This window comes from Lepidochelys kempii, chromosome 26, assembly GCF_965140265.1.
Source record: "Lepidochelys kempii isolate rLepKem1 chromosome 26, rLepKem1.hap2, whole genome shotgun sequence".
Lineage (NCBI taxonomy): Eukaryota > Metazoa > Chordata > Testudines > Cheloniidae > Lepidochelys > Lepidochelys kempii.
Window position 1 is genome coordinate 2206756 of NC_133281.1, and position 19981 is coordinate 2226736.

Here is a 19981-nt window from a genome sequence, read left to right on the forward strand (position 1 = left end):
GTGACATCACCGTGATGTGCTGTGCCGTGACCTCACTCCACTGCGGTGCAGCGACATCACCTTGCCACACCATGACGTCACCCACTGCAGCACAGTGACATCACTGTGCTGTGCCGTGCTGCGTGCCCCCCCACCGCCGTGCAGTGACTCCCCCGCCTGCGTCGGAGTATCATGGCCCATGATGCTGAAGTCATACTGCTAGGCTGTGACTTCAGCAGGCTCCCAGGAATCTAGGAAAGGCAGGAATCTATCTACCGCTGAAGATAAGCCGTTCTGCCAAAAGGCCAGCTGCTGACCTGAGATTGCTGCAACTCATTGGTTTGTCTCCATTAAAATGCATCAGTATCACTATTACTTTGTCCTGCCTTAGTTTACTTCCCCTCCACCCGCCCCAGTTGCGCCTTTCCTCAAAATAAAGCTTTTAAACTCTGAAGAAGGGAGATGTCTGTCTATCCAGACCTACCACAATGGGGCTTTGATCCTCCATTGGAGGCCTATATCGGGGTTCTCTTTCCGAGCTCCCACAACATGCTATAAAACTCCATGGTCCAGCTGTGCCACAACTGGTTTTCTGCATATAAAAGCCAGGGCTGGTGTTAGGGGTTAGCAAATAGGGCAATTGCCCAGAGACCCACACCACAGGGGACCCTGCAAAACTAACTTGTTCAGGCTTCGGCTTCAGCCCCAGGGGATGGGGCTGAAGCTCGGGGCCGAAGCTCAGGGCCCTGAACCCCATGTGGTGGGGCTTCAGCTTTCTGCCCTGGACCTCAACAGGTCTAATGCTAGCCCTGGTTGGCAGCCCCCGTGAAACCTGCTTGTCGCCCTCCCAGGGGGCCCCCAGACTCCTGGTTGACAACCACTAGCTTATAGGAACTACTTCAATACAGGTAAGGTTTATCTCAGATCATAATCTAATAGAGGGAAGTGGTTCACTAGCCAGTCTCTTGCAGCATAATTACTACTTCTATTGTTTCAGAGTAACAGCCGTGTTAGTCTGTATTCGCAAAAAGAAAAGGAGTACTTGTGGCACCTTAGAGACTAACCAATTTATTTGAGCATGAGCTTTCGTGAGCTACAGCTCACTTCATCGGATGCATACCGTGGAAACTGCAGCAGACCTTATATATACACAGAGAATATGAAACAATACCTCCTCCCACCCCACTGTCCTGCTGGTAATAGCTTAGCATGATAGTCATGATGGGGGCCTTGGAGTGCTACAAATGTCCAATTTACTAAAGATGAATGCCCAATTTACCAAAGAAAACAAGGTCTCCTTGGTATTAGGACCCATCTGCTCCCCTCTATTATATAGCGGTTTGGGGCTCAGACAGACAAAAAGCAGGAAGAAATAGGCCTGTACAGAAGCAAATGCTGTCTTATCATCCCATATGCTTTTGTTATTTAGAGTCTCAGATCAGCTCTTCTATTACTTTGCTTGGTCTCTTTCTCAATTTTACAGTATCACTTATCACCTTGGTATCTGAACACTGATAGCGAAGATAAGATTGTCACATATAGTAACTGACAAATAGGAATGGCACAATCTGGATAAAGGTTGAGGCAAATATGCTCATTTATTAAAAGAGGAGGAAAGGATCATCTAGAGGGATCTTACCCAAATTTAGGGAAAGATTTTTAAAAATGCGTTACTCCAGTTAGACTCCTAAATCCAGACTTAGGTACCAAACTCAATTAGTGGGAGTTGACCTGTATAATCAGGTTATTTCTGTGGGTGCCTAGATATGGACTCAGGAGCTTTACTTTGAGCACCCGTTATTGCAAATCTTAGCCTCCTTCTCTAACTACTCTAAGGTGCCACAAGTACTCCTTTTCTTTTTGCAAATACAAACTAACACGGCTGCTACTCTGAAACCTATCATTGTCCAGTGACACCTACATATTTCAATGATGAGAGCTGTAAGAAGCCATAAAATGAGGGCAGAGTTGTGGAGAGCAGTCCCTGCTGGGATGCTGGTGTACCCTTCCCTCTGAAGGGTAGAGTGGATGTCTCTTTCAATGGAGTGCACTAGTTCCAGTACTAAATGCTGGGCTCAGTAGGAATCACTGGGTGAAATACTATGGCTGGGGTTATGTTGGTGGCCTAGATGATTGTGAATTTGGGAAGTCACTGCAGTCTACGTAAATAGTAACTAATGACAGAAGGCAAAGCAAAGGCCCACCTTGGCCAGGGAGGAAATAAAAGGGATTGTAACAATGCCCTGGAGCTGCCTTCTTGCCCTGGAGTTCTCATCCAGGGGAGCTGCTGTCCAGCCTGTTGGTGCTGAAAGTCTCTCCCTTAATTTACCACTAATGGCATCCTTCCATCTCTCTCGCCCCCAGACACTGACCAACCCCATCCTCCTCCTGCCCAGCTTCCTGATCTTCTCTCAGCCCCCTACCCCCTTCCCATCCATCTCCTGCATCACCACACTGCGTGCTCACTGCTAGTCCAGTCGTCTCCCTCGGTCGCTCAGGGCCTATCAACACTGCACCTGGGGAGACCTCCAGGCCTAGGTCAGTGGTAGCAGAGCTTGTGTAGATGTTATGGCTCGGGCTGGAGTGGTGACTCTCAAGCCTGGGGAGGGGACATCCCACATTGCCAAGCGCTGAGCCCGACAGCAGAGGTGTGGAACTCAGACAGGGAAATCCTTCTGCCTTACCTGCAGGGAATCAATTCTGGCCCATAAGAGGCTGGGAAGTTGAAGTTGTGGGTTTCAGATGTGGCAATCTTGTGGGCTTGAGTCTCTCCAAGTCCTTCTGGCTCGAGCACTGCAGGAGTATACACAATTCTTCTCACCCACACCTCTGCTCACACCAGAAACTCTCCATCTGGGTGGGTTATTCCATTATTGTCCAAAATGGGGTTTCTTGCACCTTCCTTTGAAGTACTTGGTACCGGTGGCTGTTGGAGACAAGATGTGAGACTGAAAGGACCATTCCTATGATCCCCTCTCCGACTGAGTTCTATGCATGCACTGGGAATCGAGGTACGTTGCCTGCATCAGAGTGTAGCATTTTGCCCCAGTTGAGTTTAATGAGTCTGTTTCCCTCAGAGCGAAAGCAGACTTTCAAGATCAGTCTGTTTGAAGTCAAAATTCTCTTGGCTTTAAATGCCTTTAAAAGCCATCAATATTTTGAACACTTCAGAAGGAAGAAACAACAATGTTTTTTTCATTTTCCTAAGTGGCTGTGGGACCATAACTGGACTCTTTGATCCTGAGCTAGAGACAGAGCAGATCCTTGACGTTCTGAGCATGTGCAGAGTTGAGTGGGGAGGGGGAGAATGTGTATTTGGTACTCTGCTATGCTTCCATCTCCATCCAGAGCCATTTCAATCTGTGCTGGATCAGATACCAATCAAAATCATGTGTCAAGAAATCCGTTGCATTTTCATCCTAAAATGGCAATATGGATCATCTGTTTGAAGTAACTGATTTCTAACAAACTCCTGCTAGCAAGACGAACAGGAGCGTTTAAAAGGTATCAGTCTCCCCCTTTACTGTATCTTACAGCTCCCTATGCTCTCCTGTTTGTTGCTTTTCCTGCTACAACCCTACCCTTTTGCCCCTTTGCTGGGTAAGTTACAACAGTTTACCCTCAAATTAAATTCATATTCACACCAACTTACTCATGTGCAACTTACAGTACATCTAAATGCAGTGCTATGAGCCATATACCATCATTAACATAGATCAAACTTCTTCTATTTTAATACTAACTTCTAGTTTAAACAACTACTATTTTAATAGGCAGCAGTTTTAAAACAAACAAAAGGAAGTATTTATTCACACAATGCAGTTAGTGGGACTCCTTGCCAGAGGAGGTTGTGAAGGCCAAGACTATAACAGGGTCCAAAAAAGAACTAGATAAGTTCATGGAGGACAGGTCCATCAATGGCTATTAGCCAGGGTGGGCAGGGATGGAGTCCCTAGCCTCTGTTTGCCAGAAGCTGGGAAGGAGCAACAGAGGATGGATCACTTGATGGTTACCTGATCTGTTCATTCCCTCTGGGGCACCTGGCATTGGCCACTGTCAGACGACAGGATACTGGGCTGGATGGACCTTTGGTCTGGCCCAGTGTGGCCATTCTTATGTTCTTCTGAGCTTTATACATAGATGAATATATTTTAAGCCTGCATCAGAAAAGGCCATCGAATTTCAGTGATTCCAGTATCAAGCCCATAACTTGTAGTTGAACTACAGCATATATTTGAAAGACATCCAGTCTTGACTTAGAGACTTTTATGTGATAAAGAATCCAACCATTCCAGTAACGGTCTCACCAATGCTGGATACAAAGCGAATACTCCTTCCCTACTCCTATCTGATATTCCCCAGCTTATGTTGCATTAGCACTGTTAGCAACAGCATGACGCTGGGAGATCACGTCCTGTGACCCCCCAAATCCTTTTCAAAGTCACTGCTTTCCAGGGTACTTCCCCACCCCATCCTTTAATTGAGACCTACATTCTTGGTTCCTCGATGTAGGGCTTTGCATTTGCCTGTATTAAAACACCTGCTGTTCACGTGAGCCCAGCGTACCAAGCAATCCAAGCCGGTCTGTATAGCTGACCTATCCTCATCATTAGTTGCCACTCTACCAATTCGTGTGTCATCTGAAAACTTTACCAGCAATGATTTTATATTTCCTTCCAGATCATAGATAAAGATATTGAATAGCATTGTGCCAAGAACAGATCCCTGTGGGGTTGTACTGCAAACCCCTCCTTTGGAGGAGGATTCCTCACTTACAATTGCCTTGTAAAAAATCGACCAGTTCACTGGATTTTAATCTACGTAATATGAGCTATACTGATTTTATATAGTGCTCTTACTGGGCAGGTCTAAATCAAATGCTTTATTCAAGTTTTTCCATGTCAACACAATGACCTTTATCAATTAAACTTGTAATCTCATAAAAATGATATTGAGTTTAGCTGACCAGACAGCTGTGCTGATTGGCATTAATTATGCTACCACCTTTTAATTCTTTACTGACTGAGTCCTGTATCAGCCTTTCCATGATTTTTCCCCAAGATCAATGTCAAGTTAACTAAGCTATAGTTACCTGGTTCCTCTCGGTAGGCCAGAATAACTGTGGTGAGAATATGGACAGTGTGTTTCACAAGATGGGGGAAATATAGCCCCACTTCATTCCAGATATTGCATGCTGGGGAAAAGTTAATAGCAGTGGAGAGCGCTGGAATCTTGTATGTTAACTGCGTGCTGGGGAGAAATGGAAAATAGACCAAAAAGACAGTAAGGAAAAAAGAAAAGGAGGACTTGTGGCACCTTAGAGACTAACCAATTTATTTGAGCATGAGCTTTCGTGAGCTACAGCTCACTTCATCGTTTGCATCCAACGAAGTGAGATGTAGCTCAGGAAAGCTTATGCTCAAGTAAATTGGTTAGTCTCTAAGGTGCCACAAGTCCTCCTTTTCTTTTAGCGAATACAGACTAACACAGGTGCTACTCTGAAACTAGTAAGGAAAAGAGAAGATTTACTTCTCTGGCCGCTGGGTGGCAGTAGGAACCCACGTCAGAGACCAGCTCATGGGGACTTGCCTGGAAAGAGAAAGATGAATGCTAGAAAGCAATGTAGTACAATACGTTCCCAGAGACAACATTCCTGTATTTGCATTAGGGAAAAATGAATCCATGAATAACAACTACTCTGCTTGAGTAAAGGGAAACATGCAAACAATACTGCCACAAAATGTCCAAGCTTAAAATGTCTGTAGCAGACAGACATCTTTTTATGGCTCCTTAGTGTCAGTGGACCCCAGAAATACTTTACTTTTGCAATTTTAGACCCAAAGTAACATTTTCAAAAGCATGTAAAGTGACTTAGGAGCCTAACCCCCATTGAATTTAAAGTAAGCTCCTAAGGCCCAGAGCCACAAGGGTATTTAGGCTCCTAACTCCTATTGATTTTCATTGGGGCGTAAGTGCCCATGTCACTTTTGAAAATAGGACTTAAGTGCTTTTGAAAATGTTCAGACCTGGCTGAATTTGAGGCTACTCCTTGAACAGCCTTGAAACCCGCAAAGTTGTACCTGCTTTCGTCAGAGCTAGATGTTTGGGTATATGCACGCAGGGATAAGCAAGAGGGATAGAACTTTTTTTTTTAAAAAGTTTGTTTCAATAGAGCTACTGATCTGTGTTAGACAAGTTCTACCATTTCTTTCAAACTTTATGCCTGGCTGATCTTACAGTTGGTTGGACAGCTGTGCGCTGCATAAAACAAACTAAAAGCAAAACATAAGTGACAGAACTTGCTTTCCAGGCACTCACTGATTTCCAGCACTTTCTCAGAGCCGAGGTTTTCCAGCCTATTCTGCATTATCTGATCATCAAGATAGCAGCTTCCCTTTTAATTATTACTAATTCTTCTCTACAACACCTAAGGCACATTAAAAAAAAATGGATTTACTTCTATTCCATTCGAGTCAGTTTAACTATCGCCATTCCTGCCTCAAACATACATTCTTTCCTGTATGCAGACACAGTGTCTGGCCCAAAGAGCGTACACATCCGATGAAGTGAGCTGTAGCTCACGAAAGCTTAACCAGTTTATTTGAGTATAGTCTCTAAGGTGCCAAAAGTCCTCCTTTTCTTTTTGCGGATACAGACTAACATGGCTGCTACTCTGAAAGTGATTCCAACATCTTCCTCTGTGAGAAACCCCAGAGGGCAGCCCAGGGAAATTGCGCTCTCATAAAGGGATAGGTTTCCTCTCCCCTTCTATTCAATGAGTGCAGTGTGTGAAGACACCGGAGAGATGGTGAAACAGCCTGGACTGCACGTATACACTAAAAAGGAGGTGTCATCATCAAAGCTGAAGGAGACTGTAGCATCCAAAATGTGTGGCTGACAGACCTGGGTGCCAGCAAGCCAGCTGCTGCAAAAGCAAAAGGAGGTTGCCATGGTAGTGGCAGCAAAAGGAAGTACTGGGAACGTTTGCCGGCCTTTCAGCAAGGTGGACTCCAGTTGGATCCGTCACAGCTCGTGGGCACAAGGACCTTTCCCCATCTGTGGCTGGCCAAGAGATGGTGGCCTCACAGTGGACATCCATGCCTTTGCCATGCAATGCAATGAAGCAATCTGCCTTCTGACCGAGCCATAAAGTTTGGTCCCTTTTGGCCTTACCGGACCATATCGTCTGGCCGCCTGTGTACCACAGGCCACTAAGCCCCACCCAGCCACAGCACACCAAGCACAACCACCTGAATTAGACCAAAATATTACAGCCCTCAGGAGACTAAACTGTTGTAAGCCACAGGCAGAGAGTAGGAGGGACTGGGGTGATGCCTACAATGGCAGGGAATTGGTTAAATTAGATATACCCAGATGATCTAAGCAGGCAGGTCACTATGGTCTTATTGCACCCGTGTTCAGGTCTTGGTACTGGCTTCCTGTTCATTTGTGGGTGCCATGAAGCTGTTGGTGACAATCTGCACTAAGCTGTCTGGGACCCAGTAACCCACAGATGCCTCTCACTTTATATCCCATTCCAACAGGTAAGGTCAGCTGGGAGGCTCTTGGTCCCAGTACCAGGGGCTGAACTCTCCAGGGCCACTGGCAGGGAGGTCTCATTAGGAGACCCTCTGCCTTTGTAACCCACTCTCCTTGGTGGTCCACTGAAGCTGCATTCAGAGCTTAGCATAATGGATGAAGTTGACCTCTGGTGTAACTCCATGGGAGTAAAGGGGATTGTGCCAGGGATGAATCTGGCCCGTTGTTTGGGTTAGCCTCCAATGAGCTTCTAGCCATCTTGCCTTACCTTGCAATCCAATGGGTGGGGCATCATTGCCTCTTGTAGCGGCAACTGCGACTCCTCCGCTGCCCGTGGAAGACACAAGGTCAGATGCAGGTTCCAGACACGTGGCGTCACATTGCCAAGGCCCGAGGAACTATGAAAGGAAACAAACCCGAGTAGATTGTGGATCAATGCTGGAACGTCCCTTCAAATCAAGAAGATGAAAGGATTTGCTTTGAAGTTGATTGGACCTTCAAGTGAAATCCGAAGCATCAGAACAAGGATGGATTCTTTCGTGTATTGGCAGGGCTGCTGGCTGGGAGAACAGAGAGTGCTCAGAGGTGTTCTCCACGGCACCAGAGAGGCTGGTGCCCTTCTTCCTAGAGTCCCAGCTTCCTCCCCTCTGTTGGGAGGGGTTAGAGTTTGGTGGCTGGTCTTGCTGCTGCAGATCTCATTATGGTAGCTGGCTGGAGAGACCTTGAGGGTTATTAAATGAGGAGAAGGAGGCCAGGACACTGGTCTGTTTCTTCGGGGAGAGGCGGGTTTCCAAGGGCATAGATTTGGTTAGAGCAGTGGCAGACGTTGGTTTCGGGGGCAAGCTTGGTGGTGACCCAGGACATACGCTTCTTCTCCTATTAAGGATGGGCGGTCTCCAGTTATGTATGTTGGGTGTGACCCGCCTCACCGAGTAGTGCATTTATCCTCACCACACCTCTGTCAGGAAGGAAGTGGTCTTGTCCCCATCGTATGGATAGAGCTGGGGCAAGACAGACTCAGTGACTTCCCAAGGTCACACAGGGAGTCTGTGGTGGAGCAGGAATCGAAACTTTCCCTCATGGCCTCTCCAGCTGGAGAGCTGCAAGGCAAAGAACATGCCTCACCTACAGCAGCGGCTTGTGTCAATGTACAACTGGATTAAGCAAACAAATGTTTTTATTCCATAGATTATTATCCAGTTTATTCCCATCACAGATGGGGGAAAAAATGACACAAGACCAGATCCTGCACTCAAATTTCCTACATAAGTTTCCACACAGGAAACCACTGGGTCCTTAAATGGGTACAGGATCGCTGGCTTATGGGCCCAAAATCCTTCAGGGAGTGGCAAATCCACAAGAGATCTCTGTACGCCAGAGCTTACCTTTGGAACTCCATGTTAGCTGAAAGGTCCATTGAATCACATGGAGCCAGACAGTTCCCTACAGACCTTACACATCTATTATTCCATCAAGGTTGGGGACTAAATTACACTCATTATTGTCCTCTAATATACCTGCTTCAGATGGCACGTATAATAAATAAAAATTGCGCAGTAGATAGACAGGATATAAAGATGTAGGAGCCTGATTTAGTTTTGGATATAAGGCAGTAAACTAGAACTTGGGAGATCGCTGTTCAATTCCTGACTTTTCCCACAAACACCTGGTATGTCCTGACTCTCCCCAAGCCAGGTTCTGATCCCCCTTCTCATGCAGAGTAGCATCTTACCCGAAAATAACCCTATTGTTAGGAGGAGAATATTCTATCTGACTGAAAATGCTGGGGGTGGAATTTAGGGAGCCAGAATATAATTATCCTAATTGGAATTTGGCCAGGACTCGATCAGCGCCCTTACTCTTTATGAAAGATGCCATAAAAATGAAAGGTTTCAGAGTAACAGCCGTGTTAGTCTGTATTCGCAAAAAGAAAAGGAGTACTTGTGGCACCTTAGAGACTAACCAATTTATTTGAGCATGAGCTTTCGTGAGCTACAGCTCACTTCATCGGATGCATGAGCTACAGCTCACTTCATCGGATGCAAGAGCGTTACCCAGGAGGACTCTGCTGATTTATAAAATGGTACGGCACAACGTAAACCAGACTGAACACACGACCAACCTTTGATCTCAGGGCATCTTACTGATGTGAGTTTCTCTGATCGGTTGAAGAAGAGATGAAATTCTGCTTTGAAATGGGATGTTTTCAAAAAAAGCATTTTGCTTCCTGTTATTGGTTAGTAAAATTCAGTTATTATCTAATTTCACTCCAGAATGGGCATACAGAGAGAATTTGATTTTCTAATGGGACTTGCAGTAAAAAGGAGCTGGTAGGTTCTTTACAAAACTAAAGAAACAAGCAAAAACAGGGAGTGAAATTCCATAGTCTTCTCTCTCCTCTTTGAAAAAAGAAAAGGAGTACTTGTGGCACCTTAGAGACTAACAAATTTATTTGAGCATTGAGACTAACATGGCTGCTACTCTGAAATCTCTCCTCTTTGTTCTTCTGGTACTGCAATCTCAGTGCTTTCCTGATCATACAAAGATTGAGCTTAATATTGTCTCTCATGACACTTCACTTCCAATTTGCTGCTGTTAAAATCAGTCAGCCTGTTTCCATGCTCCGAATAACTCGATTTTGCACTTATTGCACTGCAAAGTGTCCCAGATAAAACAATTCACCCTTCACCTCCACAGCCCCCTTTTCACAAGTGTCACAGGGCAATCACCCAGACTGAAATCATGAGTATCTAACAACCAGAGACATTGCCACCCAAATCCAGATTCCCCCACTCTGGGCAAAGTGTAAAAGCAGAAGCCACCAGCAAATACACCAGGATGAAGGGGAATTTCAGGATCTGACCATTCTCAGGCCCTTGGGAAATGATCACTCAGGCCACATTCCAGTTTGGGCCAATGCATAATGGAGAAGAGTTTTGAGAGGTAATTAATCACCTGCTCTGTGTGTCTTCCCATCACTTCCTCATTAGAGGGAGGGGTTGCATAAGAATAGGGACCATGTGGAGACTGTAGAAGGTTTGACAGCTCTGGACTCAGGATGGAGGGAGTGTTGACATCAAAGGATTGCAGGCTAGAGCCTGCTCAGGGAGCCTCAGGTATATAGTGTCAATAGGCAGCAGTGAAGAGGAAAGACTCAGAGAGCCAGACAGCTCCGGGTGTTGAAAGGAGCCAGAGGGAAGCGTAAGAAGCTTAGTTTGGAGAGAAGCAGCAGCAGCAGCTATGCCACCCAGGAACACGTGCGGCTTGGAGCTGGTGTGTTGGGCTCTCATCCTCATGCAGCTGGGCATGTCAGAGTCGACCGGTCTCTCACAGCAGAAGGATGAGCAGCAGTTACATACAGCAGGATCTAGCCCAGGGCTAAAGAGTTTGTCTACAGTCCGTGGCTTCCGGCACCCACACCCTGCTCTCCGGTACCCCTTGTACATGATGCAGCTGTATAGATCCCTCGTCATTGGGAATCACCTGGGACAGCCCACCATGGAGGCATCAGCACTGCAGGAATCTGACTCAGTCTTAAGCCTCGTAGCTAGAAGTAGGTGATGTTCATTTATTCTTTTTCTTTCTTTCTTCCTTCCTTCCTTCCTTCCCTGTATTTCTAGCTTGCCCTAGGACCTGGCTCAGCAGCAGCAATGCTGTGATGGGGGTTGAGCCCTCAGGTTTGTCAGGACCTCATTGACTGATTGCTGCTTATCAGACTCTCCCCTGTTGGGCCTTGGCTATTCCAGTGCTTCTCTTGCCATTGCTTTTGTGGATTGGGACCCCAGACGTCTGTGAAGAAGGGACCCCATGGGGACCCAATCCACATCTGTACTGTTTTGACATCTGGCAGGAACAAGCTTGGGCAATAGCCAGTTGCTGTTTTGTTAACGGGTGGCATGTGGGGAGAGAAATGTGGAGGGGGGAAGTGGGGGCGGGGATGTCTTGCTCTGAAGGGGTCAGCCTGAGCCTGGATCCTGAACTCTGCAGTGGGAGGACGCTTGCCCTAGCTTCCCCTGCCAGTGGTTGAAAAAAGCTAAGGTGTTACCCTTGGGATCCAAGCTTTGGCTGGCAGGTTATTTGGAAAGGCAAATCTTTGTACAGAGGAGTAGGTCCCTTCCTCAGCCTGCCACAGGCCAGCATGGGATCAGGGAGATTGGCTAGTGCCCTTAAACACGCCGGTGTCCTGTCTCAGGCTGTAGAATCTGGGTGCTATTGCAGTATTTAGGGGCACAGTGCAGCGATTTTAATGAACTGCTTGTTGAATGCAAAGGAGAACATGGATACAGCAAGGAGAACAGCCCCTTGGGATGGCGAAGGGAGCAGACTGTCTAATTCACCAGGCAGTTTTCAAAGCCTTAGGGCATTGCATTTCTAACTCCATTCATGGGAGCCCTCGGCCTGCCGACTGCAGCAGTGGCCTCCGATTCTGAAAAACGACTGTATAATGGCAAGCAAACATTAAAATAGCTGCAGAAGCAAGCACGGCCAGATACAGGAAAGTTTGAAATAACCAACCGCCTAGCAAAGTCCCTAGAAGGAAGGAAACAGACACCCTGGTAAATCTTATTCTAGTGCTTTGGAATAAGGGTGGGGCTTCTTCCCATCAGCATAATTCCTGTTTTCTCCACTCTAAGTCGCAGGACTTTATTTAATTAATGCTGTAAATAACTGACAACAGGGAGCATTTTCAAAAGCACCTACCCTAAGTCACTTGGGTAAAATTTGCCAATTTTACCCAACAGCATGAACAGCATTAATGAACAATTCTATCAGGAGGCAGTGTGGGTTAGGAGCTAGACCCCTGGGTAAGGACTCAGCTCTGCTACTGCTGCTGAGTGACCTTGGGCAAGTCACTTTACCACTCTGTGCCTCGGTTTCCCCATCCCCTTTGCAAAGGGCTTTGAGAACAACTGATGAAAAGCACTAGGTGAGAAGTAGGTATTTATGCAGGACTCTGATCCTATGGGAATGAATGGGATATCAAAGCCTAGTCTGGCTGACTGGTGGATGCCATGGTGCTTTACATGTTCAAACAACCCAACAAAAGGAAACTACTTCGGCTGGGATTTTCAAAGGCGTCTAAGTGAATTAGAAGCCACAATCCCATTGAATTTTAATGAGATTTTGATCACGCATTCCCTTAGAGGTTCCTTGAACCCCCCCCAGCCCTCATTAACGGCAGGACTGTGTTAATCAGTGCTTGGTAAGACTGGGGCATGGTCAGGGCAAGCTGGCTGCAGCTCAGTCCGGGTAAGGTGGAAGAGATACTGGGAGAAGCAGCTGGTGGATATGGGGAGGAGTCGCCGTTTGACCTGTAGAGCAGAGGGCATAGGATTAGATCTGCCCCTCTTGTTGGGGGTGTGACCACCATTTAGTACTAGACTGCAGTACTGGGGTGCATTAAAGACTCAGCTGCTCCGGCGGGGCTGGTGTTGGTGGGGGAAAGCAGGGTGAAGTTTGAGGTTCACTCCTGCCATACTTCCTGGCTCTGGGGAAGCTGCTGCATCACTACATAGCTCATTCGGCCCACGGAGGGATGGCTTTGTGCCTTTAGAGAACAGGACACCTAAATACATACTATAGAAAAGGCCTGGCCAGGGCCACCAAGGCCCAGTGAGGCCAGGACAGGGTGGTACTGCAGTGCCCCAGGGCCAGCACTGGGAGGCAGAATACTTGGGGGGAGGCAGATGTTCCAGGAGCCCCAGGGGGGTGCAGATGCTGTGGGTCTATTCCTACCTCCCCTGGTGAGGGGCAACATGCTCTCCTGCGTGAAGGCCGGGCAAGGCGGCTGATGCCCCGGGGCGAAGGATGGAGCTGGGGCCGGGTGTAGGGAGCAGTGCACAGAGCGGCAGTTCTCCCTGGCCCTTATGGGACCCATGTAAAGAAGGTAGAGAAGGCGCCTTGCCCCCTTGGCCCCTACCTGCGGTGCCACCCTAGGCAGAACCCAGCGAATTAAATCAATAAACAAGATACGACTCCCCATGTGGGGAGTAGGGGGGTAATCTGGGTCCAGGCCGGGGGAGATCCCTTGGAACGGGGCAGAGCATCCCACACCCAGGGGAAAGGGACCATTGTGAAAGCGAGAGGACTGCTCCCCCAGGCCTGGCCCATTGCCCTGCTCCACCATGCACCAACCAGCAGGCCTGGCCTTCATGGTCATGGGGGGGGGGTGAGGGTGTTAGCAGGCACACAGCAGCTGCACCCCCAGAAGCTCCAAGAGGCATTGTGCCACCCCCCCAGTGCTCTCCTGGGGGCATTGCAGCTCTGCCCACCCCTCACTGCGGTACCAGTGCCCCGTGGGCAACCCCTGGATTCTTTACAGTCCCCAGAAGGGGCTGTGGGGTGAATGCTTTGTGCTGGACAGGTCCCTCATCTCTGGCACTGTGTTGGTCTCTCGCAGGTTCTCTCCAGGCTGGGGATCACTGGACTCTCTCTTTCGACCTGACCTCCATCTCCAGCAGCCATGAGGTGAGGCTAGCTGAACTGCGGGTCCGCCTGCCGTCCTTCCCCCAGGCCCACAACGTGACGGTGGACATCTACCACAGCCACGAGCACAAGCGCCAGGGCAACCAGACCTGCGTGGACAGGCTCTTCCTGGGCACCTTCACCAGCAGTCCTGCGGTCAGCCACTCCTCCTGGAGAGTGTTCAACGTCACCAGCTTGCTCCAGGCCTGGCTCCACCAAGGGGTGGCCTCCAGCAACGGGAAGCATGCAGATGCTCAGGGCTCCCAGGGGCAGGAGCGGATTGGGTCAGACAGCAATGTCACTGACTTGACAGGTGTGCAGAATTCCAGTGGCTCCAGCCAGGCGGAGCCAGCCGTGTCCCATGGTGTGACGGACAAGGTCCTGCTGGTCGTCTTCTCCAAAGATAAACCTTCAGCAGAGCCCTCCTGGACATCCACCCTCATCAGAACTGCGGAGACCTCCAAGCATGTCATGATTGACAACGCCTCCAAAGAGCTGGGAAACCGCCGGCACCGCCGGAACAAGCAGGAGAAGCGAAGGATTAAAATGGCCGACCTCTCCACCCCGGGCCTGGGGGAGGAAGGCAGGTCTCTGTGCAAGAGGGTGGATATGATCGTGAACTTTGAGCAGACTGGCTGGGGAAGCTGGATTGTCTACCCCAAGAAGTACAATGCCTATCGGTGTGCGGGAGAGTGCCCAGCGCCCGTGGATGAGACCTTCAAACCAACTAACCATGCATATATCCAGGTAAGTGAGGCCTCTTCCTCTCTGCTAGAGCAGAGGTTCCCTAAACTGCCCCCCAGCACTATGGGATGAGTGGTCCCCTGGCTCTGTGCAGGGTGTGGTCTGCTGAGCATGGAGATTATAGTGAAACACAAAGAATAGTGGGCAGTTTCCCAAGTTTCATCTCATGTAAAATGCTAAGCCAACTACAGCATCCTAGAACCAGAGATATTCGAAACGGGAAGGACCCATTAAGTCTACAGTCCATGTCCCCTTTCCCATCCTAAAGCCATTGCAGGATTGGCCACTGTGCTTTTTAGTGTATAGTCTAGTCTAGTTTTAAAATGTCTCAGAGCACAGGGCTTCTGCCACCCAAACACACTGGGGTGAATTAAGACTGGGGTGGCGGGGAGGTTCTCAAGCAGCTGCTATCCGCTAGCTGAAACGTCACCCTGAAAGCAGCTCCTCCATGCCACAGGAATCTCAGTCAGGCCCTGCAGCCAGCTGGAGCCAGTGGGGTTCTGTGCAAGGGTTGGCTCCTTTACCTGCAGCAGGTCCTATCCTGGCAACATTATTACATCCAGGCTATATAAGGGGAACCTATACTGCTGTTGAGTGGGTACTGTGCTCTAGGAGCAACCTCATCGATTTCAGCAGGGCTACTCACAGAGCAAGGACTACTTGGGGGCAAGGGGCAGCTCTTGTTCTGTTTGTACAGTGCCTTGCACAATGGGGTCCTGGGTCATGGCTGGGGCTAGTGTGTGCTACCAGGATACAGATAACAACAGCACTTTTTGTGGGAGCAAGATCTGGCCCAAATCCTGGCTGGTGATTTTCCAAAGGGACTAGTGATTTTGGGTGCACAGCTGGAGCGGACTTGCCAGGGCCAGGTTCCCAGAGGGTGGGTGCTCAGCACTTTCTAAGAATCAGGCCTCTGTAAGGCGTCTCAAGTGGGGCACCCACAGTCACTAGACTTGTTGGCCAACCTTGCCCACAGGCTGCATTGGTACAAGCCAGATGACTAACGCCTTCCCCTTTCCCAACAGAGTTTGCTTAAGCTGTACCAGCCCAACCGGGTCCCCTGTCCAGCCTGTGCTCCGGTCAAGATGAGCCCCCTCTCCATGCTGTACTATGAGAAAGGGGAAGTCGTCCTCCGCCACCATGAAGACATGATCATTGAGGAATGTGGCTGCAACTAAAGCAAGCTGTTCTCCTCTGGGTGACAGAGATCCTGCGGCTCAGTGATGAGCACAGGCAGGCTACCAACATGAGACTCGAGGCTCGTCCTGCCCTGGGGGTGGCAGGGAATAAGCCCTGTGCAGCCAGGAACCAATCCACAAGGATCTGAAGTCTAAGTGCTTATAAAGACAAAGGCTCAGGTCATCACCCACCCACAGATTAATGCATGACAGGGATCAAGCTGCCCTGGTGGAGCTGTCCTCTTGGGATTCCGACCTGGCCTCTCCAGGCAGCCCTCACTAGAGAAGGCTGGGAAGAAGACTGAGGAGGATAAAGGCAGGGCTGTGGGAAATGCACAACACCCCCCTTGACATTAGACCCCACCCCCAATGGGAGAATCTGGGAAGGCAAGCTCTGCAAGGGGAATTTCATGGCTGTTGCCTTCCCCCAGCAACCCCTGCTGCAGCTTTGCCTGAACTGGGCCAATGCTGGCCAGCAAAAGGTACTCACTCAGGTGTAAATAGCTCTTCATAATGTTCTGTGAATGTTGTAAATAGATAGATCTATATTTCGTGCATATAGGCCAAGAGATTTTTATCGCTACCCCCCAAAAACAGTTTTCCAGCAAAATAAATAAATAAATAAATAAATAAAAAACGGAGCGTGCTAGTTACTTTCCTTTCTGTGGGCTTCCCCTTATCTACACGCGGTGTTATTTGTCTAAACCAAACCAATAGGCATTAACTGCTCTGCCGTTGTCCTCTGGGGCTGTGCCGGCACGGTTTCCTTTCGGAGTCTGTATTTCTAGACACTGCACTGGGAAAATGTTCTCGTCTGCAGGATATTTGATGTGAAGCATCTCTTGCAAAAAGGTTAGGAGCCAAATTCTGCTCCCAGCCGAGGCACCCAGGAGGCAGAGAGCAGCATTTGACCTTGGAATGGACAGAGCCATTGAGAATGCAACTAGCTTGGTCTCCTTTGTTATTGTTCACTATTGTTAAACATGGCAAATGCTATTTGTTTTTCTTCCACGTGTGATAAATGTTCTGGCCTGTTACAGTCTGGCTGAGAGGAGAGGCACAGGTGTTTGCTTTGAAAATCTCAACCATTAGTGTGATTAAATATTAAGACAGTCTCGGGAATTTAGATATTTTCTATTACAATGAACACATGGCATTCTTTTTAGGATTAGTATTACACTGGGTAACTGGGTACACAGATTGGAACCCCATCGTGCGAGGTGCTGTACATACACAGACAGTCCCTGCCCTGAAGAGTTTACAGTCTAAACAGACAAGAGTGGCAGAAAGGAACTATTGTTATCCTCATTGAACAGATGGGGAACTGAGGCACAGAGCAATTCACTGGCTTGTCCAAGGTCACATGGGGATTCTGTAACAGTCTCAGGATTTAAACCCAGGCCTCCTTAGCCCTAGCCAACAGCTTAAGCACAAGACTATCCTTCCTCTCAAACCCTGCAGGGCTCACTCGTAACCAGAAACAACAAGACGGTTGTTACTGGCAAGCAAACTTGTGAGTATCATGGAGGTGCAGAGGTCTGGACTGAAATGTACCGGACTCCTCTGGACTGAAAATCTCAGCTCAGCTCATGCTTCTAGCTTCTTCAGTACCCCTTTACCTCTAAAATCTAACTCACAGTGTTAAAGCCATGATAACTACACTATGATTAAATAACTAGATCCACAATACAAGGTCTTTTCTTGTATTATTGACCAATAAACAGACAGACATATTTAAATAAAATGGTGCCTGGCATATTCCAGAATCATGCTTTGTTTTCACCGTTGCAATTACTTCTTTGGCTTTAATCTCCATGGGACCCCCACCCCACCCCACATACTTCCTTTGTGCATTGAGGCCCCCTGGGGAGGGAGCTACTGTGGCAGAGGGAATCCCTTACAGCTCAGCAACACCGAGCACAGGGCCCCGATCCTGTCCCTTGTGGTGAGGGAGCAAACACTGGCTGCTGCAAAGACACTGAGCATTCCTTAGCAGCAGTGGGGGGCCCTCAGCACCATGCAGGATCAAACATGGCAGACATGCCAAACCCATGGAAAAAAACCAAACAGACAGAAATTGAGCTAATTTTTGGTTTAATTGGCTTGTGAGTTGCTTGTTGGCTAGTTTTTGGCTTGTAGCAAGCAGGGGCAAGCGGGGGGAGAGAGTCCGGGATGCACAGCAGGCCCACCATAGTCCCAGACTGCATGCCAGGGGGATCTAGTCACATAGAGTGCTGGGGTTTTTAGGGATTGGCTTGTTTTGAAATAGGATTAGCTTGTTTTTTGTCTTATTGTGAAAGTCGGGGTGCTTATTTACCCTGTGAAAGTTGGCAATTGTGCAAGCCACAAAGTGCCAGGGGCTGACTCCCCACAGCAGAATATGAGGAGATCTCATTTCCCCCAAGTGGGATCCTGGGGAGGGTGGATTGTCTCTTGTGTGGCAGGGCTGAGCGCTCACCACAGAGGCAGGTTGGCTCTGCAAGCCACTCATGCTCTCAAACATGCCCAAACTAATGAACTCCAAAGCTAAGCAGCGAGTGCAGCCAGGTATTGTCCACACAGAGACAGCTCCTCTGAAATCCTGCCTTGGGAACAGGCAAACCAGGGTTCCACCCACCCTGCTAGCTCCCCAGCTGCTGGCCGTCGGGCCACTGGCAGCCACTGGGAACTAGAACAGTCCCCAGACTGCTCTAACTTATGACAGGGAACCAGCTTAGCCCAGGGAAAGAAAAGGATCAAGGAAGGCAAGCCAGCTGAGGGTAGGGCCATTGTGTCCAGGCTGAGATCATTCGATCCATCAGCAGCCTGCAATACCATAGAGCTGGGCAAAATTTTTCCATCAACACACTTTTTTTTGGAACAGAAAACAGCTTTTGCAACAAAATGGAAATTTTTGTAGAAAAAATGATTTTGGTTGCCATGTCAGGGGGAAAAACCAAACCAAAACAACCCACAGGACCCAAAATTTCCGTTGTCAAATACTCCAGAAAAAGAGTTTCCATTTTTCAAAGACAATTTTTGACATAAGGAAAAATGTTTTGTTTTCATCATACAATTTCCATGGGAAAAATATCAACTTCCCAACAAGCTCCCAAAAGCCCTGCTGAGGGGTGCGATTGGTTTGCTTGAGACTCCAGAGGGAGTGAATGGTGGTGATGGTGGGGGGTTTTCACTGGCTTCCTTCCTACTTCTCAAGTCCCAGAAGATAGTGAGGTGGCATTTGGGCCCCTTTGATTAAACAAATAATGTGGGCATGTGTGTGCATTTGAGCAGGACACTGATACAGGAGGCATGATGTAGTTAAGTGGGTTTTGTGAAAGACAACCAAGCTGCCCAATGAATGGGAACATGCACACAGTGGTATGAGAATGAGTCCAGAGAACGTTCACTGGCCGATTCATAGATTGTCTTTCATTGGAGGACAAAGCTTGTGAAACACCTTCATCCTGGGAAGGGAAGGGAAGGGAAGGGAAGGGATGGAAAGAGCTAAATGGATTTTTTCTCTCTCTTTTCTCCCGCATCTTAAAAACAAGGAAGAGATTCCCCCCAGTTACACATTTTAGCCATGTCCTTTGCTCTCACATCTGGGACCTTTTGGTTTATGAGGAGGTGGATGTTTGTGAAACAAGAGAAAGCCCCAGCCCACCCCCCTCCCCAGGAGGGCTGGAGCTGCAGCCAGACTCTCAGCTATGGCACCACTACTTCACTACACAACCCGGACACATCCCTCCCTGAGCAGGTCCATCCTGTGCACCGACTGAGGCTGGGGACCAAGGGAAAGCATAGCATGCAATGATGTAATTAAAGACTGTATCATCATGCATAATACAAGGGGCTGAACTGCATGTTGCAGGTCCTCAGGCGAGTCACTGCCTTGCACCGAGCCTGCCTTTCTCTCGGGGTAAGGTATGGAGAATGATACCTTCTGTGAGTTGTTTGCTAGAGAAGGGCACAGCATTCTGATTGCAGAGAGTGGAAGGGAGAGGTTTCTGTCTCCCTGCACAGCCCGGTCCTGACCTGAGTCTGGAGGTGGGGGTGGGTCTTTACTTTCTTTGCCTAATGATTTTTCTTTCCTC

The 19981-nt window shown here is 48.4% G+C and overlaps 1 protein-coding gene across 1 annotated transcript; it reads left to right on the top strand.

Moving 5' to 3' along the window:
• The first annotated feature begins 10758 nt into the window (after positions 1-10758).
• NODAL (nodal growth differentiation factor) lies at positions 10759-15905 on the top strand. The gene is made up of 3 exons (XM_073324742.1): positions 10759-11071; positions 13919-14730; positions 15753-15905. The coding sequence occupies exons 1-3, from the start codon at positions 10759-10761 to the stop codon at positions 15903-15905; spliced, it is 1278 nt and encodes a 425-aa protein (XP_073180843.1).
• Positions 15906-19981: the final 4076 nt, after the last annotated feature.

Coding starts and splice junctions, on each gene's coding strand:
- NODAL (XM_073324742.1), top strand. CDS start 10,759: ATGCCACCCAGGAACACGTGCGGCTTGGAGCTGGTGTGTTGGGCTCTC. Junction 11,072..13,918: donor CTTAAGCCTCGTAGCTAGAA/GTAGGTGATGTT, acceptor GGTCTCTCGCAG/GTTCTCTCCAGGCTGGGGAT. Junction 14,731..15,752: donor CTAACCATGCATATATCCAG/GTAAGTGAGGCC, acceptor CTTTCCCAACAG/AGTTTGCTTAAGCTGTACCA.